The 23,314-nt window shown below is 39.2% G+C and overlaps 4 protein-coding genes across 5 annotated transcripts; 2 read left to right on the plus strand and 2 right to left on the minus strand.

The window, feature by feature from the left end:
* Nucleotides 1-1,876: 1,876 nt before the first annotated feature.
* On the minus strand, nt 1,877-16,352 carry LOC131594762 (uncharacterized). The gene is made up of 2 exons (XM_058866965.1): nt 16,216-16,352; nt 1,877-7,900 (listed from the first exon to the last, which is right to left on the minus strand). The coding sequence occupies exon 2, from the start codon at nt 7,746-7,748 to the stop codon at nt 1,878-1,880; it is 5,871 nt and encodes a 1,956-aa protein (XP_058722948.1). The 5' UTR covers nt 7,749-7,900; nt 16,216-16,352; the 3' UTR covers nt 1,877.
* On the plus strand, nt 11,042-11,992 carry LOC131597143 (glycogen synthase kinase-3 homolog MsK-3-like). The gene is made up of 3 exons (XM_058869854.1): nt 11,042-11,177; nt 11,657-11,716; nt 11,822-11,992. The coding sequence occupies exons 1-3, from the start codon at nt 11,085-11,087 to the stop codon at nt 11,990-11,992; spliced, it is 324 nt and encodes a 107-aa protein (XP_058725837.1). The 5' UTR covers nt 11,042-11,084.
* Nucleotides 11,995-12,936, plus strand: LOC131597144 (GDP-L-galactose phosphorylase 1-like). Its single transcript, XM_058869855.1, has 4 exons — nt 11,995-12,006; nt 12,053-12,295; nt 12,392-12,577; nt 12,732-12,936. The coding sequence occupies exons 1-4, from the start codon at nt 11,995-11,997 to the stop codon at nt 12,792-12,794; spliced, it is 504 nt and encodes a 167-aa protein (XP_058725838.1). The 3' UTR covers nt 12,795-12,936.
* On the minus strand, nt 15,782-20,201 carry LOC131594763 (GDP-L-galactose phosphorylase 1-like). 2 transcript variants are annotated; one of them, XM_058866966.1, is made up of 4 exons: nt 18,082-18,769; nt 16,966-17,208; nt 16,644-16,794; nt 15,782-16,461 (listed from the first exon to the last, which is right to left on the minus strand). In XM_058866966.1, exons 1-4 carry the CDS (start codon nt 18,232-18,234, stop codon nt 16,415-16,417), a joined length of 594 nt encoding a protein of 197 aa, XP_058722949.1. In that variant the 5' UTR covers nt 18,235-18,769; the 3' UTR covers nt 15,782-16,414. The 2 variants fall into 2 exon arrangements, 1 of the variants encoding a protein (XP_058722949.1); XR_009281507.1 differs by lacking the exons at nt 15,782-16,461; nt 16,644-16,794 and adding exons at nt 18,789-19,225; nt 19,955-20,201 and having other exon boundaries at nt 17,073-17,208; nt 17,379-18,179.
* Nucleotides 20,202-23,314: the final 3,113 nt, after the last annotated feature.

Below are 23,314 nucleotides of genomic sequence, written 5' to 3' on the forward strand. Positions count from 1 at the left end.
GATAGTAAGGGATGAACATGGGCAGGAAGTAAAGGAGTTCTGCACGACGTTTCCGTTTTTCTGGTGGAAGGGTCATTTTGCGTCTCCTCCGAAATACTACGCTTGGGAGGACGATGACTTGGATGAGCAAGACCGGGAGTCGTACTCGGTCCTCTGCAAATATGTAGATAGCTTTACCCTGTCTCGTTGGGTGACGAGGAATGGAGATCCCATACTGAACGAGGACGGGGTGCCGATCACGGAGCAGCGGCCTATTAATACCAAGGCTTTGCTAGCTTGTCGGACTCCCGAGGAGACCTGGGCGTTGTTAGGTTGTGTCTATTCCCCTTGCTTTGTGATCTCTGTCCGGTATTTTGCTAACTCGTTTATTTTTTCTTTGCAGAGGCTATGCCGGAGAAGGAGGATAATATCCTGAAACAAGCATTGGATGCGAGGAAGAATCAGAAGAAGAGGAACCAGGGTACCGGAGCTGGAGAGAACTCAGGCTCGGCAGGCTCCCCTCACAAGATTCATGTCGACGAGAGGTTACCCAAGAGACCTCGTGCTTCCGAGGGGGGACGTCCGGATCAGTCGAACCTGGGTCCCGGGCGCGCCTTCGTGTTGCCTTCTTGCTACAAGGATGGAGGCTATTTTGAGAAGTTCCCCTTGGCTACCTCACCGGATGAAGCTCGTCGGATCAGTGATATGGATCCCCCGTCTCTTCAGAAACAGTTGGCGTGCGACAGTGCCGCCGTGGTGAGGGTCTTGGAGATGGCCCAAGTGTTGGCTAGTGGAGGTTCGGGCTCGACCGAGGCCCTGAAGGAGGCCGAGGCGGCTAAGAAGGTGGCCGAGGACAAGGTGAAGACCATGGAGGTCGAGCGCAAGGAGTTGAGGAAGAAGGTCGATGCGGCCCTGAAGCAGAAAGATGCGGAGGTCGCGGCTGAGAAGAAGAAGCTGGCTGACCTTCGACTCGAATGGGCTCCCTCGGCTGACGAGTCGCCGGATGTGGCAGCTCTGAAGTCCAGGGCTGAGTTTGCGGAGAAGATAGAAAGCCTGAAGATAAGCCTGGCCGACATGGCCGACGTCGGTTTCGAGCGTGCTCTTAACCAGCTGAGGCTTCTGAACCCTGGTTTGAAGGAGGATAATGTCGGGCTCTCTTCGAGGATCGTAGATGGCGTGTTGGTGCCCGAGTCCCCGGGGAGTGAAGAGTAGAAAGTGTAGTTCCGGGCCTGCGTGTCCGTTTTTCTCGGCCTGCGTGCCATTCTTTTTGTTGGGCTATGCCCGGATAATTTTTGGGGCCTGCGTGCCCGGTAATGATTGTAACCTTTGACATCGCCGGCCAAGTTGGTCGGCAATTTTAATGTCTTACAATTCTTCTTGCTTATATCTGTTTATTTTTACTTTCGGCGTTATCACTGTATGTTTGTTCTTTTCGATAACATTCCTGCCGTGCTTGTATGACGAGGTATTTCCTCTGAACTTAAAGTATTTTGCGGTTGTTCTAGGTGACCGATGACTTATGCTCGGACGTGCCGGAGAGTCACCAGTATACTTGTGATATTATTGGTTTTGTGGGCTATGCTCGACCTAGATTGATTGCCCGGGCGTGTTGAGTACGGGCCGGGTGCGCAGAGCAGGTATGCGCTTTTAGCGAGCGCGAGACCGCGGTTGCGGCCAAGCGTTCGCGGCGTGAACGATCCCATCGCGAGCTGGGGTTCTGCCATGCAGGTACTTCCACGGGGGGTCTAGGTGTAGAATCCGCCGAGGGGTCGGTCCGTCTATCCGACGAGAGGAACCGATCGTTGCTGTCGTGGAACACTCACGTCCGTACCGACGACGTGGCTCCGTGCCCGTCCGTTACCTGAGTTTGGTCGGGGGCCGGGCGTTTTAGCTTATGTTTAACTGTAATAACGTCTGAGTTTTTCAGCATTCCAGGGTCGAGCAAGTTTTTCACCGAGAAGATTCTCGAGGTAGTAGGCGCCGTTCTCGGTTTTGTCATAAACTCGGTACGGGCCTTCCCAGTTTGGGGCTAGCTTGCCTTCGCGCGAGTCTTTCATGTTTCTGCGAAGTACTAGGGCGCCGATTTCAAATTCGCGCTTTATAACTTTGGCGTTATGGCGAAGAGCTATTTGCTGTTTTAGTTTAGCTTCTCGGAGGGCTGACCCTGCTCGAATCTCTTCTACCATATCGAGTTCTTCCCTCATGGCCTCGTCGTTAAGTTCTTCCTCGAGGGGGAATTCGGTGCGCCGAGAAGGCTCTCGGATTTCTACGGGAATTACGGCTTCGGTGCCGTAAGTTAGTCGGAAAGGAGTTTCGCCTGTGCTCGAATGAGGCGTCGTCCTGTACGCCCAGAGTACACTATGTAGTTCCTCGACCCAGGCTTTTTTGGCTTCGCCGAGTCTTCTCTTTAATCCTCGGAGGATGACTCGGTTGGCCGCCTCGGCCTGCCCGTTCGTCTGAGGGTGCTCGACTGAGGTGAAGTGTTGCTTCGTGCCAAGCTTGGCCACAAACTCTTGGAATTTTTTGTCAGTGAACTGGGTGCCATTGTCGGTGATTATGGCCTGAGGGACCCCGAACCGGGCAAGTATGTTTCGTTTGTAGAAACGGAGCACGTTTTGAGATGTGATCTTGGCAAGCGCCTCGGCTTCTATCCATTTCGTGAAGTAATCGACGGCGACCACGAGATATTTATTCTGGTACGAGCCGACCGGGAAAGGGCCGAGGAGGTCCATTCCCCAGGTGGAAAAAGGCCAAGGAGAGGAGAGGGATTTGAGCTCGGTGGGGGGAGCTAGGTGCATGTCGGCATGCCGCTGACATTTGTCGCATTTTTGAACGTGCTCTTTGGCGTCCTGCTGCATGGTCGGCCAATAGTAGCCGGCTCTGAGGGCTTTCCTTGCCAGCGACCGGCCGCCGAGATGCTGGCCGTTAATCCCTTCGTGGATCTCCTGCAGTACTTCCATTGCCTGCGAGTCGTCGATGCATTTGAGAAGGGGAATGGAGAAGCCGCGCCGATAGAGTTTATTTTCAATGACTGTGTACGAGCAGGCTCTCCTTTTAATAGCTGAAGCTTCCTTCGGATCATCGGGGAGTTCGTCGTTCATGAGGTATTTGTATACCGGAGTCATCCAGCAATGGTCGTCTCCGATGGCAAACACTTGTATGGCCGGCGCGTTTTTGGCTACGCTTGGATCGGACAAGACTTCCTGTATCACCGACTTGTTCCCTCCCTTCTTTCTCGTGCTTGCGAGCTTGGATAAGAGGTCGGCCCTCGAGTTGTGTTCCCGAGGGATGTGTGCGACGTCTGCCTTCGCGAACCCTTTCATCTTTTCTTTGACGAGCGACAGATACTCGGCTAGTGTGTCGTTTTTGGCCTGGTAATCGCCGCTAACTTGCGACGCGACCAGTTGTGAATCGGTATAAATCATGACTTCCCGAGCGCCTACGTCCTCTGCAAGGCGTAGGCCCGCTAGGAGGGCTTCGTACTCGGCCTGGTTGTTCGATGTGGCGAAGGAGAGGACTAAGGATACTTCGATGACGAGTCCCTCGTCGTTCTCCAAGATGATCCCAGCTCCGCTGCCCGCGTGGCTTGAGGCACCGTCTACGTAGATGGTCCACTTATTCACGGTGGGTGTTAGGGAGTTGGAGATCGTCGTCATCTCGGCCACGAAATCGGCGAGTGCTTGGGCTTTTAGCGCTTTCCTGCCCTCGTATTGTATGTCGAACTCGGACAGTTCGAGGGACCATTTCAGCATCCTTCCGGCCATGTCTGGTCGGCTGAGAAGCTGTTTGATCGGTTGGTCTGTCCGGACGACGATAGTGTGGGCAAGGAAGTAGTACCTCAGTCTTCTGGCGGCCGTTATTAGGGCCAGCGCGATTTTTTCTATCTGTTGATAGCGGACCTCGGGTCCTTGTAAGGCTTTGCTAGTGAAGTACACTGGCTTCTGCCCGTCTTCCGTTTCTCGGATCAGGGCCGCGCTGGCTGCCTCGCCAGAGACGGCCAAGTAGAGATAGAGAACCTCGTTGCTGTCTGGTCGGGATAGCACCGGGGGTTTGGAGAGCACTTGTTTGAGGTGGGATAATGCTTGTTCGCATTCCTCGGACCACTCGAAAGCTGCTTCTTTCCGAAGAAGCTTAAAGAATGGAAGTGCATGCTGGGCGGATTTCGCGACGAAGCGGGACAATGCTGTGAGCATTCCGTTTAGTACTTGGATGGATTTTTTATTGGTGGGGGTAGGGAGGTCTGAGAATGCTCGGCACTTATCAGGGTTGGCTTCTATTCCTCGTTCTGTTAAGTAGAAACCGAGGAATTTGCCTGCCCGTACTCCGAAGGTACACTTCTCCGGATTGAAGCGCATCCTGCAGGACCTGGCCTGCTTGAAGACCCGCTCGAGATGTAGTGTGTGGTCGGAGTCTTCTCGAGATTTGACGATCATGTCGTCCATATACACCTCGAGTGTGTCGCCGATTTCCCCTCGGAAGACCTTGTTCATCATCCGCTGGTAGGTTGCCCCGGCGTTTTTGAGTCCGAAGGGCATTACGTTGTAGTAATAATTGCCCGATTCGGTCATGAAAGCCGTGCATTGCTTGTCGCATTTCGCCATGGGAATCTGGTTGTAACCAGAATAAGCGTCCATGAAGGACAACAGTTTATAGCCGGCCGAGTTGTCGACCAGTCTATCAATATTAGGTAAAGGGTAGGCGTCTTTTGGACATGCCCGGTTAACATCAGTATAATCAACACACATTCTCCATTTTCCATTAGATTTTTTAACAAGTACAACATTTGAGAGCCAAGTTGAGTACTTGGCCTCGGAAATAAAACTTGCCTCTAGGAGGTCTTTTACAGCTTTCTCGGCAGCCTCTGCTTTCTCGGGAGACTGCCGACGCCTACGTTGTACTACGGCCTTGGCGGTTGGATTGATGGAGAGGTGGTGACAGGCGACCTCAGGGTCGAGTCCGGGCATCTCTGCGGCGCTCCAGGCGAACAGGTCGGCATTGGCTCGAAGGCAGGCTATGAGTTGCTTCCTCGGCAGGTCAGGGATACCCTTGCCGATCTTCACTGCTCTGTTGGGGTTGTCTCCCAGGGGGATCAGCTCGAAGTCTCCGTCGGGAACAGGTCGGACGGGATTCGATTGTGTTCCCTCCCCGGTCTTCAGTTCTTCTTGTGTGAACCTTGCATCGAGGTCGACTGAGCTGACGTTGGCCGTTGGAACCTGATCTTCCCGAGGACGCTTATCTTCGGCTCTTGGTTTCTTGTTGGAGCTGGTCGGAGGAGCGATCAGCTCTAGTCCTTTGACGGATGCATCGAAGATCCTTCTCGCAGCTTCAATGTCGGCGTTGATGGTGGCCACTTTCCCTGTCCTCGTGTAGAACTTCATCTTCAGATGGACTGTGGAGGGCACGGCAGTTAGCTCGGCCAGTGTTGGGCGTCCGATGATGCAGTTGTACAATGTTTTGCAGTCGATTACCAGAAACCTGGTTTTGACTTGTCTGGACGCTTCCCCTTCCCCGAAGGTGACAATCAGCTCGACGTAGCCCCATGGTTTGGTGGTGGCTCCGTTAAAACCTTGGAGGTCGGAACCCACATAGGGAGTGAGGTGCGAGTCGTCCAGCTGCAGTGTTTGGAAGAGGTGGGAGTACATAATGTCGACTGAACTGCCTTCATCTACCAGGACCCGTCGCACATCGAAGTTTGCCATTCTGGCTCGGACGAGAAGGGGAATGGTGGCATTTGGAGCTCCGCCGGGCAGTTCTTCGAGATAGAAAGTGATTGGCTCTGACTTTCCTCGGAATTTCCGAAGAGTAGGGCCGAGATCTGCATTGGCGCTGAGTAGCTCGTCGAACTTTCTCTTGACCGAACTGACGGTGAGAGAGCCGGGGTCGCCGCCGTTGGAGATGACCATTGCGGTGGGGAAATGTTCCCAGGTGCTGAGGGCGGTCGTCACGCCGACTGAAGGGATGAAGTCTTCCGGTCGGGTTACGGACAGCGCGACTTGGAGCGGTCTGCTGTCTGGTGAGTTCCCCTCGTCAGAGTTTCGAGGGATGTCTCTTCTGGAGGGTTCTCCCTTCTTGGTGTATTTTGCCAGGTGGCCCTCTTTGATCAGGGTCTCTATGGCATCTTTGAGATGTACGCATTCGTCGGTCATATGCCCGTGACTCTTGTGGTACTTGCAGTATTTGGACTTGTCCGTCCCCGGTCTTGTAGGATTTGACTTCGGGGGCCTGATGTTGGATTTCTTGAACTCGGCGTTCTGGCAGTCGGACAGGATTTTCTCCCGGGAGGTGTTCAAAGGAGTGTAGTCGTTGAAACGCCCTGCTGGTCCTCGCCGTTCTTTGACATCTCGGGCCCGGTCGTCCCTTCTTTTGTCTTGTCCTCGGCGCGACCCCGAGTCTTCGAGGTTTGAGCTGCGAGCGGCGCCACTGCCCCTCGGGGCTCTGATTGCGGCTGCCTCGCCTTCCTCAAAATCGATGAATACCTTTGCTTTGCTGAGGAGGTCATTCATCGAGTTTACCTTCTCGATCTTAATAGCTTTCTTGAAGTCACTGCCGGGGAGAAGTCCTCGTTCCAAGATGTACCTCTTCATGTAGTCTTTTGTCTGCACTTGGACGGCCTCCTTGTTGAATCTTTCAAGGTAATCTCGGAGAGGCTCGTTGGGTCCTTGGACTACGGCCTCGAGATTGGCTTCCGATTTCGGTTGCCGTCGGGAGGCTGTGAAGTGGCTCAAGAAGAGTTCTTTGAGCTCGGTCCAAGAATGGATGGAGTTCGAAGGGAGGTTCCTGTACCAATTCATCGCTCCCTTCCTGAGGGTGGTCGGGAAAATGCGGCACTTGATCGAGCCTCTGACGACGTGATAGTCCATGACCGCTTCGATACTCCGGATATGGTCGTCGGGGTCAGTGGTTCCGTCGTATTGGTCCAATGCTGGCGGTTTTTCCATCCCCCGAGGGAGGCGGGCTCTCCGTATACTAGCGGACAAGGGGCTGCGGAAGTCCTCCTCGTCGCTCGGCCCTGGTGAATCGTAGTGCCTGTTTCGTCGGGGATCTTCTTGGTTGTTACCCGTCGTTGCTTTGGAGGGACCCCGACGGCCCTGTTCGGGGGAGGGGCTTCTTTGTTCAGCGGTTTCAGGTTTCTGGTTCTTCCTGTTCTTTCTGTGTGGAGAACGGGAACGAGTCCTCCGGCGGCGATGTCTTCTCGGGGGAGACCTTGAAGAGGACGGGGAACGCCGACGGTATCTTCTCGGCGGTGAGCGCGAGGAGGAATAGGAGCGTGACCTGTAGCGCCTCCGTGGGGAAGGGCGACGTCGCCGCTGTCTTTCCAGCTCGTGAATTCGGTCATCCTGAATTCTGAGGAGGCTGTTGGTCAGTCGTATTTCCTTGAGCAAGCGGACGGTAATGGGGTCAGTGCCTTCGGGAATGTTGAGCGGCTCCTCTTCTTCTCCATGACGGGCTCTCTGCCTCTCGGAGGTGTGGGTGAATGAGGAAGCATGTTGCCCGTCGCGAGGGTCGGTTTCATTCACATTCTGGGCATGTTCCGGCACGTTGGTCGTTCGGATCGGTTCGCCGTTCTGAACGTGCCCTTCTGGAGGAACATGGTCAACATTCTGGACCTGTTGTAGGACCTGCAGCAGCTGGGAGTCCTGGGTTTCATGCCCGGACCTTTGTCGCCGACGACTCCCCCGACGATGATTAGCTAGCTCGCGGGAGGATTCCTCGATCAGTTCTTGAAGGAGGAAAGGGTCAGAGCTTGGGATGTTGTTGTTGTCAGCCATGACGATTGGTGATGGTTAGCTTTGATCTTTGTTCTTTAAAGATGGGGAAGCAAGTTTCCCACAGACGGCGCCACTGATCGTACCTGATCAGAAGAATCGTCGTAGGCTGCTCGGACTGGATCTTCTAGGAAGGAGGAGGAGGGGGGGTGTACCTGCAAGGTACTCCAATGCCAAAGTAAGTTGACGAGCAGAGGAGCGCAAGTACTAGCTAAAGTGAGTAAGAATTGAATACCTGACCCTCTAGTTGAAGAGGGTATATATAGCCCCCAGCGCTGGGCCATGATCTCGCTATTGGGTTGGATTCCCAAGCCCAACTAGGAGACTGCCAGGTTTCCTGAGCGGAAATATCGGAGGTGCGTGTATGCCCTCTGTCCTGGTTAACCGCTCCGAAGTCCAAGGGAAGACGCGGTCTTTTAGGAGCCACGTGGGATCCGAGTTATTCGGAGGATTGGATATGAAGGAGCCCTGCGCGGAGCAGGGTCCTCGGCAAGGATGATGTCCGGGGGAGAATGAACGCCGAGCGCGGTGTTGGTGCCGAGCAAGGCGTGTCGGAAGGCCATGAACTATACATGGGCCTCTGAGGCTTATTGGGCCGAAAGCGGTGTTGGGCCTAGCCTTGGCCCAGTCCAGAACAATATATATATATATATATATATATATATATATATATATATATACACATTAACGTGAATTAATAGTATATTAAAATATTATATAATTTAATATATAGTAATATATTTCGGTTTAAATAATAAATTAATTTTATAAATTAAAATAATTATATTAAATATGGTTGAATAATACTCATTTAAATTTATTTAGGAAATAAATTATAAATTATAGTTATTAATAATACTATTAACCATTAAGCTAATGGTGATTATGTGTCAAAAATTAAAAGCTTATAGTTATTAATATTAACCATTAACCATTAGCTTATTGTTTGGATTGATGGAATCGGATGGAGCGGAGCGGAATGGAATGGAATAAAATGATATTCCGTTGTTTGGATAATTTAAAAACGGATGGAGCGGAGCGGAAAGGAGTGGTATGGATTCCATTCCATTCCATCACTTACCACCATATTCCTTCCCCTCCGATTTGGGCGGAATGAATAATTTGTCTTATTTCGTTCTAAAATTTCCAAACAATGGAATGGTACATTCGTTCCGCTCCGTTCCACTCCGTTCCATTCCATTCCGCTCCATTCCATTCCGCTCCGTTCATTTTGTGATATCCAAACATACCCTTAAACAAAATTAAAAATAATTTCTCAAATGCTTCAAATTGAAACGATACAACAAAAAACCCTACATACTTCAACTCAACCTTATCATTACAAACGAAACGTCTGGAGTTCGCTGAAAGAAAACCTTCGTAACCGAGAAATCTCGGAATCGCTATGTTCACGTTTGGAGTTGACAAAGCTATTACTCGTTCCACCACGACCAGTCTTCTTCACAACGATCTGAACTCTTGCAATCGCAACAACTGATTGAAAATTTGAACCCTAGCTTGTACTTGTTCCCCTTTCAATTTAGGTAAATTCATCTTTTGATTTTCTTATTTTCAGTTTGATCTTTTTGTTTTCTTTTTGTGAACAAGGTGTTTGTTGAAATTCCACAATGAGTTTACTTATGTTGATTTTGAGTATAACTCGTTTATAATTCTCGTAACATGTTTGCAAATAGATATTGTTTGTTGAGAATGTCTGGTTTGTTGAGAATGTCTGTTTGCAAAGCTGAAATGTAGTTGACAGGGAAGCGGATTAATGAAATATTTGGAAAGGCTGGTTATGAACTCGTTATTCCCATTAGAAAGTCATTAAGATTTTTGTGAGAGAGTTACCTATTATGCTGTTGTTTAGTGACTGCAGTTAGAGATGGATTGATCTAATACCTTATGTTCTTTCTTTGTATGTATTTTCAGTGCTTACTTATAGTTATAGGTAAGCAGGTGACTAATTTTTTTCACCTGCAGTGTTGCTTTGTTTCCAAATTCTTGTTCTTGAGATCATTTATTAAGAGTTTCATGCATAAAGTTGTTTAGGGTTTTTTCGTTTTTCTTCATTTTTCATTTCGAAGATGCGTTTACCGTTGGATTTTGTGGTATTTACATGGAATTGGTTGATTTTTTATTGCGAAATGGTTGTTTAGTTATTATTGGCTGAGATTGGTTTTTGTATTTTTTTATTGTTTTTAATTCATGTTGGTTTGTTTTGTTGCTGATATGGTTTTGATTTTTCTAATAAAGAAACATTTTTGAGTGTGATGGAATTGTTCATTCTGGCAGGTAGTTGATTGGTATTTGAGTGGTTACAACCGAAAGGGTTTCAGTGGAGATGGCATCGGTTGGCGTGGCACCAACTTCGGGTTTTAGAGAAGCCAGTGGTAATGGTGAAATTGGTGTTGATATATTGCAAGAGGAAATGAATGATATGAAAATTAGGGATGATAGGGTATGGCACTCATTCTGTTTGTTTCTTCACACTTAGTTTTGTTTTGTGTTTGTTGGTTTGATGTTAAATTAGGGATGATAGGGTATGGCGCTCATTCTGTTAGGTCTCTTCCGCCTCTTGCGAAGAAATATGTCTTGCAGCTACTGCATATTGATCAACCTGTGTCAGCTAGATTATTTGCAGAGTGGGTGCTTCCAGATGGACTTTCAAAGCACAAAGTTGCCATTGATAGATTGGTTCAATTGAGAGTTTTTGTTGAAGCTCTTGATAGGTACTTGAGATTATTCTCGACAATTTTAATTTTCTATATCTTCTATGAAAATGAAAAGTTGACATTTGTGTTTCTGAAATAGTTCAAATGGATTCGATTTGTTTCAAATGACAACTGGATAAATGCTAACCTATACTATGTAGTTTACATGTTCTACACCTTGTAATGTGTTGAAGGGTCTTTTTGTGATAAAGACTTGCTTTATTTTTCACATACTCACGTGCTGTTGCTCAATGGAAGTTATTTGTTTTTCTCTATATGTGCCAAATTTCTTAACATAATTGCGGGTGACCTTTTTTTTGCTTTTCATTTGTTTCATTTATGACACTTATCTGTGTTACTTTGTAGAGTTATCAATCACCAGTATAGCTTGACATGTTTAATAACGATTGCGTCGTCTGTTATTGACTTTTCTTAAAATTTTAGAGGAACAGGGTTTGATGTCACAATTTGGTTCCTTTTTTATAAAAAATCTTGACTATGTATATTATTCTCCACAGTTCTCCGTGTCTTTGTTTCAAGTATTTAGATTACTGAAACATCGTCAATGTCACTTTGGACCCTTATTTATTTGGTCATAATCATCTCAATTCTGATTTTAGAGGAAATGGAAGCTACCGCTGTTGACAGCGGCAATGGAACCGAGACTGGACATATCATTGTGACTACTATTGGTGGTAAAAATGGTCAGCCAAAGCAGGTATACCCGCTTAATTTGGAAGCTATCAATGGTTTGTGCAGTTCGAAATCATTCAAATCTTGCACCATCGCATAAGCTTTATGTTATTGTTTGTATGCAAATGTCTCCCCAAAGTAGTAGTTGTGGTTTTGAATTAGGAATAGCTGCATTTCTCCTTGAAGTTAAGTATTGAAAAAACGAAACAAATCTTAAACATTTTGGTATTATGCCTGTTCAACTTCCTGCTGATTAGAATCTATTTACAGTGACTAGCATATGACCGGTTTGGCGGTTTCTCTTGTCCAACATGTTTTTTTTCTTATGTTTAGTGATTGGCAAGTATCTTACTAATTGTTAATACGTGATGATGAGATACTATTGAATAGGTTGACAATTTCATATGGTGTGGTTTTATCCTTTTATCCTTATTTGTCGATATTCTTTCTCAATTTTTTTGAATTTTTACATTGAATAGTTTTGTATATTTCTTAATGTTTCAGACTATAAGCTATATGGCAGAGCGTCTTATAGGACATGTATCATTTGGAGTTGTCTTCCAGGTATCAACATGGATCCTGTTGATTCAATCATGACATGTGTTACTTTTGTGACTTCAACATAGTAGCATTTCATGGCCTTAGTTCTGATATCGTGTATAATTGTAGGATAAGTGCTTGGAAACTGGTGAAACTGTGGCTATTAAAAAGGTTCTTCAAGACAAGAGGTATAAGAACCAGGAATTGCATCAATATACTTTGATTCTTTGTTCTGTGTTGTGTTTTTTGGAGATGCATGAATATACTTGGATTCTTTGTTCTTTGTGTTGTGCTTTTTGAGGATGAAAAAGTTGGTATATGAGCTTAGTTTTGATGTGTTTTGTGGTGAATTTGGTATAGGTGATTCCGGGTGAGTGTGGTTTCATTGCTAAACTCAACGAGGGTCGTCACCTCAAGAAGAGACCAACCGAGTTCAGAGTCGATAAGGTTCTTCAGCCTTTTGACGGAAATAAGTTCAACTTCACTAAAGTTGGACAAGAGGAGGTTCTGGTTCAATTTGAAGCTAGTGAAGACGATGAAGTCCAGTTCCATCCAAATGCTGCGGTTGATGTTGAGAATTCTCCAAGTTTCGTTGCCATCAACGTAAGATTCTTTACCTTTGTTCATATTTTATCCTTGTATGTGATTCATTAAAGCTAAAGTAGATGTTTTATACGATGTTTGTTTTTATGATAACAGGTTAGTCCTATTGAGTATGGGCATGTTTTGCTGATTCCCCGCATTTTCGAGTGTTTGCCTCAAAGGATTGATCACGAGAGCTTACTGCTTGCGCTTCACATGGCAGCTGAAGTCACTAATCCATATTTTTGTTTGGGTTACAACAGCCTCGGTGCGTTTGCAACTATTAACCATCTTCACTTCCAGGTACTGGACACTATAGCTTATCCTATCGCGTTTCTGTCTTGAATATCCCAAGATAACTACTACCTTAATGCTCTTTGTTGGTAATTTCATTGCTTATCATTGTTCTGTGTCAATAATCCAATTGGAATTCGGTGTTTTTGTTCGACATATGCAGGCTTATTATTTGGCTATGCCCTTTCTTATCGAGAAAGCTCCCACTAAGAAAATTGCAAGCTAAACAATAAAAATAAATTAGTTTGGAAGGTAGCAATAATATAAGTAGTAAAATGAAATTTATAAGAAAGATGATATACACTAAAAATATTTTCCCCTCCTCCCACAGACCAGACTCCATAGGGCTTTGTTGTGACAAAGCCAAATTCCTTAGCTAGTCCATCCATTAAGGACAGGTTTCCAGAAAATGGGGTGACTGAATCCAAATCACTGCAAAGGAAATAGTAATAAATTTGCTTAATTTGAGAAAAAATATTACCTGTAAACCAGGACCCTAAGGCCTGATTTTGCAATGGTTGCTAGGTTACATAGTGTTGTATTCTCAGAGTTGTGACAATCATGACTGTAACAGAAAAAGGGTAAGAGACAGATGAACAGCAGAGTGAAAAGTTGGGATTTCGCCATAGCCGATGGTGGTGGTAGAAAAACGAGAGGGAATGAGATATGAATGACTGGAAGAAACTGTGATCTGAGTAACTGGGTAATGCCTCTTATTTATAGGGACCGTTCCACCCTATATTCACTTCACTTTGGATTTCTAACATCAAGACATCAATTACCATAAGTAAAATTTAAAAAACGAGTTAAAAAAAAAAGTGAAAAGTAAAGAAAAAAGAAAATGGGCTGTTCAGATTGATTGAAACGTGGCACATAACTCTCTATCTACACTACTTTTAACTCCACGTGTTACTTTCTACTCTTCATAACATGCTCATGTTCTTATACTTCTTGTCTGCCACTGATTTTTGTCTTTATCAAACCAAGCTTACCACAATAATTTTTTATTTATTATAAGTTATATTGATATTTGCAAATACATGTCTTAAAAAATTATAATTATTATTGCATAAAAATTATAAACAAATTGATATATTAAAAATGTAATTATTCTTACCTAAAAAACATAGTAGATATTCTTACCTAAAAACTAATTTTTTTAGTAGTGATACTACCTCTTTGTTCTCTTTGTATGCGAAAATTCCTTTGCTTGTGGGGATATTACACAATGAGCTATTTTCAACAAGGGATAATTTACTCGTGCGGACTTTTATTCGGGTATCAATATTAGTTTATTATTCTAAAGAGAATATGCATTATCTATTCTTTTTAGTCGTATTTTCATGGATGAAACTAGTAGGATCTTAACGTGCACCAAAGTTTGGAGGCAGGTCTGATCTATCATTAGAAGCAAACAACTTTAGTGTAGTGGGTATTGATACGTTTTATTGAAAATGACTAATAATTTTTTCTCACTGGCCACTACCAAAGACTAGGTAAGGTTGGTATGGATAGGTTTTGTCAAACAAGAAAAAGAAAGGAAGCATAATAAAAGCAATATGAATAATAAAGAATATTGACGTCTTATATGGCGTCAACTGTCATGTAAAATAATACTACTATAGTCTTTTATGTAATAGATAAATTTTGTATTTTTAGGTTTAAAAAATGCAGTGTCCGCGAGCTTAATCCGTCCTGTCCTTACTTTTTGTCCGAAGGGTCAATGTTTTAGGTCCGCTCCCTTAACAATGACTGTTCCGTCCCGTTTTCTTACTTTTGTGAGAAGAGTTTAAACGGGACGGACATGCCGGTTTGCCACATAATAATTTATAAAAAATTTAATTTCCAAAAAATGCACGTTTTTAAATTTTTCATGTTCGAGAATTATTATAAATGTACAGAAAAATCTAACATATTATTTTTATTATTTAAAATGATAATAAATAAATATTCATTACCATTTTAAATAATTAAATGTTAAAATTTTTTTTAAGCTTTTCAAAATTTTCATTAAGTGTTAGCTTTTGAAAGGAAAGGAGATGTAGTTTATCTCTTCAAGTAACGTAAGATTAAGATGTGTGGGTAATATAATATATGCACTATAATAAATTAAAATAATAAGAAAAAAAATTTACATAATGAAATGTTAAGTTTATGGTCCTAAATTTACCACTAAATTTTGTGAGATTATAAAAAAACTTTATTATCAATGCAATTGATCAATTAGAGAGTAGCAATTATATCTACACTCAAAAACAAATGAGAGTATCTACTATGTTTTTTAGGCAAGAATAATTACATTTTTAATATATCAATTTGTTTATAATTTTTATGCAATAATAATTATAATTTTTTAAGACATGTATTTGCAAATATCAATATAACTTATAATAAATAAAAAATTATCGTGGAAAGCTTGGTTTGATAAAGACAAAAATAAGTGGCAGACAAGAAGTATAAGAACATGAGCCTGTTATGAAGAGTAGAAAGTAACACGTGGAGTTAAAAGTAGTGTAGATAGAAAGTTGTGTGTCACGTTTCGATCAATCTGAACAGCCCATTTTCTCTCTTCTTTACTTTTCACTTTTTTTTTAAACTCGTTTTTTAAATTTTACTTATGGTAATTGATGTCTTGATGTTAGAAATTCAAAGTGAAGTGAATATAGGGTGGAACGGTCCCTATAAATAAGAGGCATTACCCAGTTATTCAGATCACCGTTTCTTCCAGCCTTTCATATCTCATTCCCTCTCGTTTTTCTACCACCACCATCGGCTATGGCGAAATCCCAACTTTTCACTCTGCTGTTCATCTGCCTCTTACCCTTTTTCTGTTACAGTCATGATTACAGCTCTGAGAATACAACACTATGTAACCTAGCAACCATTGCAAAATCAGGCCTTAGGGTCCTGGTTTACAGGGAATATTTTTTCTCCAACATTAATAAATTTAATATTCAGTGCTTTTGACTAAACAAATTTATTACTATTTCCTTTGCAGTGATTTGGATTCAGTCAGCCCATTTTCTGGAAACCGGTCCTTAATGGATGGACTGACTAAGGAATTTGGCTTTGTCACAACAAAGCCCTATGGAGTCTGGTCTGTGGGAGGAGGGGAAAATATTTTTAGTGTATATCATCTTTCTTATAAATTTCATTTTACTACTTATATTATTGCTACCTTCCAAACTAATTTATTTTTATTGTTTAGCTTGCTGGATGGAGTACGGAATATCAGAACATCCTTACATTTGTAGCTTTCAAAGGAGCTGCTCGTTCACAATCAGAGATCATTCACAATCAGAGAGTAAATTCCAATTGCTAAAGGCTTTTTTGGCAGGAACAAACCATGAAAGTTAATTTGTTTTCCTATGGCTTGTTTTTAAATATTATATGACTATTTACTTTTTATTATTATTATTACTAGACCTCTATTTATAGTTAAAATGTATTGTATTTAACTATTCTAGGTTGGAAATTTCTTATATAAGTAGGTTTGGATGTTTTTATATGAACTGATATGAAAGTGTGTGTTGTGTTCAAGCATAATCAAATAGGTTTCACAACTATTTGTTAGAAATAGTGTTTAGAAATAAGCACTTATATGATAAGTGCTCACATGTAAGAACTTAGTTTGAGATTTTCTTTACCTGTGGTAAGAGAAACACTTGTGTTCCGCAGTCAGAAATCAGAACATTGTAAGGTATGTTGTTTTGTAGGGAGATACAAGCATCTGAAACAACTTTCGATAAATCTTCAAGTGTGTCGCCACCCTCGAAGACAAGACCTGGAACCGGATATTTCAACAATTCAGACATCTTCACTCCGCCGTTCAAAGTTGCAATTTTCTTAGTGGGAGCTTTCTCGATAGGAAAGGGCATAGCCAAATAATAAGCCTGCATATGTCGAACAAAAACACCGAATTCCAATTGGATTATTGACACAGAACAATGATAAGCAATGAAATTACCAACAAAGAGCATTAAGGTAGTAGTTATCTTGGGATATTCAAGACAGAAACGCGATAGGATAAGCTATAGTGTCCAGTAGTGAAGATGGTTAATAGTTGCAAACGCACCGAGGCTGTTGTAACCCAAACGAAAATATGGATCAGCGACTTCAGCTGCCATGGGAAGCGCAAGCAGTAAGCTCTCGTGATCAATCCTTTGAGGCAAACACTCGAAAATGCGGGGAATCAGCAAAACATGCCCATACTCAATAGGACTAACCTGTTATCATAAAAACAAACATCGTATAAAACATCTACTTTAGCTTTAATGAATCACATACAAGGATAAAATATGAACAAAGGCAAAGAATCTTACGTTGAAGAAACATCTACTTTAGCTTTAATGAATCACATACAAGGATAAAATATGAACAAAGGCAAAGAATCTTACGTTGATGGCAACGAAACTTGGAGAATTCTCAACATCAACCGGAGCATTTGGATGGAACTGGACTTCATCGTCTTCACTGGCTTCAAATTGAAACAGAACCTCCTCTTGTCCAACTTTAGTGAAGTTGAACTTGTTTCCGTCAAAAGGCTGAAGAACCTTATCAACTCTGAACTCGGTTGGTCTCTTCTTGAGGTGACGACCCTCGTTGAGTTGAGCAATGAAACCACACTGACCTGGAATCACCTATACCAAATTCACCACAAAACACATCAAAACTAAGCTCATATACCAACTTTTTCATCCTCAAAAAGCACAACACAGAACAAAGAATCCAAGTATATTCATGCATCTCCAAAAAGCACAACACAGAACAAAGAATCAAAGTATATTGATGCAATTCCTGGTTCTTATACCTCTTGTCTTGAAGAACCTTTTTAATAGCCACAGTTTCACCAGTTTCCAAGCACTTATCCTACAACTATACATGATATCAGAACTAAAGCCATGAAATGCTACTATGTTGAAGTGACAAAAGTAACACATGTCATGATTGAATCAACAGGATCCATGTTGATACATGGAAGACAACTCCAAATGATACATGTCCTACAACACGCTCTGCCATATAGCTTATAGTCTGAAACATTAAGAAATATACAAAACTATTCAATGTAAAAATTCAACAAAATTGAGAAAGAATATCGACAAATAAGGATAAAAGGATAAAACCACACCATATGAAATTGTCACCCTGTTCAATAGTATCTCATCATCACTTATTAACAATTAGTAAGATACTTGCCAATCACTAAACATAAGAAAAAAAACATGTTGGACAAGAGAAACCGCGAAACCGGTCATATGCTAGTCACTGTAAATAGATTCTAATCAGCAGGAAGTTGAACAGGCATAATACCAAAATGTTTAAGATTTGTTTCGTTTTTTCAATACTTAACTTCAAGGAGAAATGCAGCTATTCCTAATTCAAAACCACAACTACTACTTTGGGGAGACATTTGCATACAAACAATAACATAAAGCTTATGAGATGGTGCAAGATTTGAATGATTTCGAACTGCACAAACCATTGATAGCTTCCAAATTAAGGGGGTATACCTGCTTTGGCTGACCATTTTTACCACCAATAGTAGTCACAATGATATGTCTAGTCTCGGTTCCATTGCCGCTGTCAACAGCGGTAGCTTCCATTTCCTCTAAAATCAGAATTGCGATGATTATGACCAAATAAATAAGGGTCCAAAGTGACATTGACGATGTTTCAGTAATCTAAAAGATTGAAACAAAGACACGAAGAACTGTGGAGAATAATATACATAGTCAAGATTTTTTATAAAAAAGGAACCAAATTGTGACATCAAACCCTGTTCCTCTAAAATTTTAAGAAAAGTCAATAACAGACGGCGCAATCGATATTAAACATGTCAAGCTATACTGGTGATTGATAACTCTACAAAGTACAAAGTAACACAGATAAGTGTCATAAATGAAACAAATGAAAAGCAAAAAAAAGGCCACCCGCAATTATGTTAAGAGATTTGGCACATATAGAGAAAAACAAATAACTTCCATTGAGCAACAGCACGTGAGTATGTGAAAAATAAAGCAAGTCTTTATCACAAAAAGACCCTTCAACACATTACAAGGTGTAGAACATGTAAACTACATAGTATAGGTTAGCATTTATCTAGTTGTCATTTGAAACAAAACGAATCCATTTGAACTATTTCAGAAACACAAATGTCAACTTTTCATTTTCATAGAAGATATAGAAAATTAAAATTGTCGAGAATAATCTCAAGTACCTATCAAGAGCTTCAACAAAAACTCTCAATTGAACCAATCTATCAATGGCAACTTTGTGCTTTGAAAGTCCATCTGGAAGAACCCATTCTGCAAATAATCTAGCTGACACAGGTTGATCAATATGCAGTAGCTGCAAGACATATTTCTTCGCAAGAGGCGGAAGAGACCTAACAGAATGAGCGCCATACCCTATCATCCCTAATTTAACATCAAACCAACACACACAAAACAAAACTAAGTGTGAAGAAACGAACAGAATGAGCGCCATACCCTATCATCCCTAATTTTCATATCATTCATTTCCTCTTGCAATATATCAACACCAATTTCACCATTACCACTGGCTTCCCTAAAACCCGAAGTTGGTGCCACGCCAACCGACGCCATCTCCACTGAAACCCTTTCGGTTGTAACCACTCAAATACCAATCAACTACCTGCCAGAATGAACAATTCCATCACACTCAAAAATGTTTCTTTATTAGAAAAATCAAAACCATATCAGCAACAAAACAAACCAACATGAATTAAAAACAATAAAAAAATACAAAAACCAATCTCAGCCAATAATAACTAAACAACCATTTCGCAATCAAAAATCAACCAATTCCATGTAAATACCACAAAATCCAACGGTAAACGCATCTTCGAAATGAAAAATGAAGAAAAACGAAAAAACCCTAAACAACTTTATGCATGAAACTCTTAATAAATGATCTCAAGAACAAGAATTTGGAAACAAAGCAACACTGCAGGTGAAAAAAATTAGTCACCTGCTTACCTATAACTATAAGTAAGCACTGAAAATACATACAAAGAAAGAACATAAGGTATTAGATCAATCCATCTCTAACTGCAGTCACTAAACAACAGCATAATAGGTAACTCTCTCAAAAATCTTAATGACTTTCTAACCAGCCTTTCCAAATATTTCATTAATCCGCTTCCCTGTCACCTACATTTCAGCTTTGCAAATAGACATTCTCAACAAACCAGACATTCTCAACAAACAATATCTATTGGCAAACATGTTACGAGAATTATAAACGAGTTATACTCAAAATCAACATAAGTAAACTCATTGTGGAATTTCAACAAACACCTTGTTCACAAAAATAAAACAAAAAGATCAAACTGAAAATAAGAAAATCAAAAGATGAATTTACCTAAATTGAAAGGGGAACAAGTACAAGCTAGGGTTCAAATTTTCAATCAGTTGTTGCGATTGCAAGAGTTCAGATCGTTGTGAAGAAGACTGGTCGTGGTGGAATGAGTAATAGCTTTGTCAACTCCAAACGTGAACATAGCGATTCCGAGATTTCTCGGTTACGAAGGTTTTCTTTCAGCGAACTCCAGACGTTTCGTTTGTAATGATAAGGTTGAGTTGAAGTATGTAGGGTTTTTTGTTGTATCGTTTCAATTTGAAGTATTTGAGAAATTATTTTTAATTTTGTTTAAGTTGAATCACTATAAACTTTTAATTTTTGACACATAATCACCATTAGCTTAATGGTTAATAGTATTATTAATAACTATAATTTATAATTTATTTCCGAAATAAATTTAAATGAGTATTATTCAACCATATTTAATATAATTATTTTAATTTATAAAATTAATTTATTATTTAAACCGAAATATATTACTAAAAATATATTAAATAATATAATATTTTAATATACTATTAATTCACGTTAATATATATATATATATATATATATATATATATATATATATATATATATATATATATATATATATATATATATATATATATATATATATATATATATATATATATATATATATATATATATATATATATATATATATATATATATATATATATATATATATTAATTTACGTTAATATATATAGTTGATAGGATCCATAGTTGCCATAGTTGTTATTGGTTGACAGTGCAAAAATAATTGACAGTGTCAGTGCACCGTCCATTTTCTCATATATATATATATATATATATATATATATATATATATATATATATATATATATATATATTAGAATTTTTAACCAAAATATATTTAATATTTTAATTGATACTCACGAAATTTTTTTAAAAGGGTGCCAGTGCACCATCCTATTTTTAAAAAGAAAAAATAGTAGGCACAGTATAGAATGGCCAAACATGATATTGAGGTAACATGGCCAAACTTTAAAAAAATTGATTATTATAAAAAAATCTTCAATATCCATTCTCAAATTTTTTATTAATTTTATTTTTCAATTTTTTTATACTTTTTATTTCATTAAAAATTAAGATGAAAATTTAAAATAACACAATTCACATTAAAACATTAATTAATATAATAATATTAAATAATTAACCATTAAATATAATGATTAATTTAAAAAAATAGACAAAAATTATTTATTATAAGAAAATAACTAAATCTGCAGCAAAATCCGCAGGAAAGTTTACTGCGGATTTACCTGCGGATTTTGCATTATAGTTTCGTTTTTATGTTTGAAATATATAAGCCGCAGCAAAATTTGCAGGTATTTCTGCGGAATTTTCTGCCAATTCTTGATCCACAGGAACATTTATTTTATTTAAGAATGTCCCAGGAAAATCCGCAGGTAAACCTGCTGAATATTTTCCACAAGTAATATGTATTTTTCGTAGTGAATAAAATACTTATGTGTCAATCTCCTCATTTATCTTTTTTCCCCTCATCAATATCTACCATTTGCAAATAAATTAATGTGACAGTTCTTCTTTAATCTCTACAAACTCATTATAAAATTATTAATTACTTTCCAGATATCTTCCATGTTCATTCATGTTAAACCCTGTAAGCTATTTTAATTATATATATGTTCATAATTTTAATTTATTTTTCTTTTTACATTTGTTTATTTCAACTGAATTTTAGATGAATGTTCTAAATTTAATTTAAATGTAAAATTTTAATTTCTTAACATCCATGTACTTTTGATTGAATAAACCAATCTAAAAGACATAAAAGAAATATATTCTTACTTCTTAATTCTTAATTTTATTCATCCCTCTTATTTCTTTTAACAAAAACTATTTTTATTATTAAATTTTTACAATTTGTATACAGAAAAAACTATTTATGTGCAATTTAATAAATTGTTTTACCAACTTTATTATTTTTTCTTCAATCTATTCGCATTTCAATTTTTTTATTTTAATAAAACGTTTCACTATTAGCTAAAGCATATGAGTAATTTGTTACGAGTTTAGCAAAAACCATTTGCTATATTTGAGATAGGTTCTATTTAGTGATCAATTTATTGTCGTTGGACTCGATTTTAGCCCCTCCTTTGTAATTGAGTTGTTGAACTTTTGTTCCCATTCAATATAACTTGATTACCAAAAAAAAAAAAAGTAATCTTTAATTATTATTTGATTTGAATTTGAATTTAAGAATTTTAAATACATAATTTTATCCTTTAATAAAAAAATTTCAAAAAATATATTAAATTGTGATTTTTTTCTATTTATTATTATTATATATAATATTTGTTTCCATCCAAATAATAATCTTAAATTACATTAACATTGATGATCTAATAATTTTTTATTTTAATAATATTTTCATTAGCTCTAACATATGGGTATTTTTTATTTTTGTGTTTTAAATTTACAAATTTTGGATACATAACTTTAATTTTTAATCTGAATTTTTTAAAAAATTACATTAACATTTATATTTCAGTCTTAAATTTATGTTATCTTTATTATTATTTGTACCCCTATTATTTGATTGTGCTATAAATATAATATAAATAGACTACATATTTTTAATTATATATATGATATTTTTTATTTCTTATTTGGAAGAAACATTTTTTTCATTCAAGAATTCCTATACCCCTTATTTTATACGTTCTCATTTTAGTAATATTAAATAGAATATATATATTAAAAAATATTTAAGATTATCTTCATTCTATTCACACTTTAATTTTCTTTTTATTTTAATAATTTTTTCATTAGCACTTACATATGAGTATATTTTTTATTATTTCATTTTGATTTAAATTTAGGATACGTAGTTTTATTTTTTAATTTAAAGTTTCTAAAAAAGTGTCATTAACATTTATTAATAAATTTACATTATTATTATTATTATTATTATTATTATTATTATTATTATTATTATTATTTATACCTTATTATTTGAGTGTACTATAAGTATAGAATACATATTTTTAATTACATTTAAGAAATTATTATTTCTTATATATATGCAAGAAACATTTTTTTCCTTCAAGAATTCCTATGCCCCTCTTTTTTTATACATTTTTCATTTTATTAATATTAAAGATTATTGAGTGCACTATAAATATTATTTAAATAGAATATATATTTTAAAATATATTTAAGATTATCTTCACTCTATTCACACTTTAATTTTCTTTTTATTTTAATAATTTTTTCATTAGCTCTGACATATGAGTATTTGAGTCAGATTCAACCCACAATTTGTTTCAACCTTTATCTCTAACAATCTTAATACTTCTAAACACATCA

This window comes from Vicia villosa, linkage group LG4, assembly GCF_029867415.1.
Source record: "Vicia villosa cultivar HV-30 ecotype Madison, WI linkage group LG4, Vvil1.0, whole genome shotgun sequence".
NCBI lineage: Eukaryota > Viridiplantae > Streptophyta > Magnoliopsida > Fabales > Fabaceae > Vicia > Vicia villosa.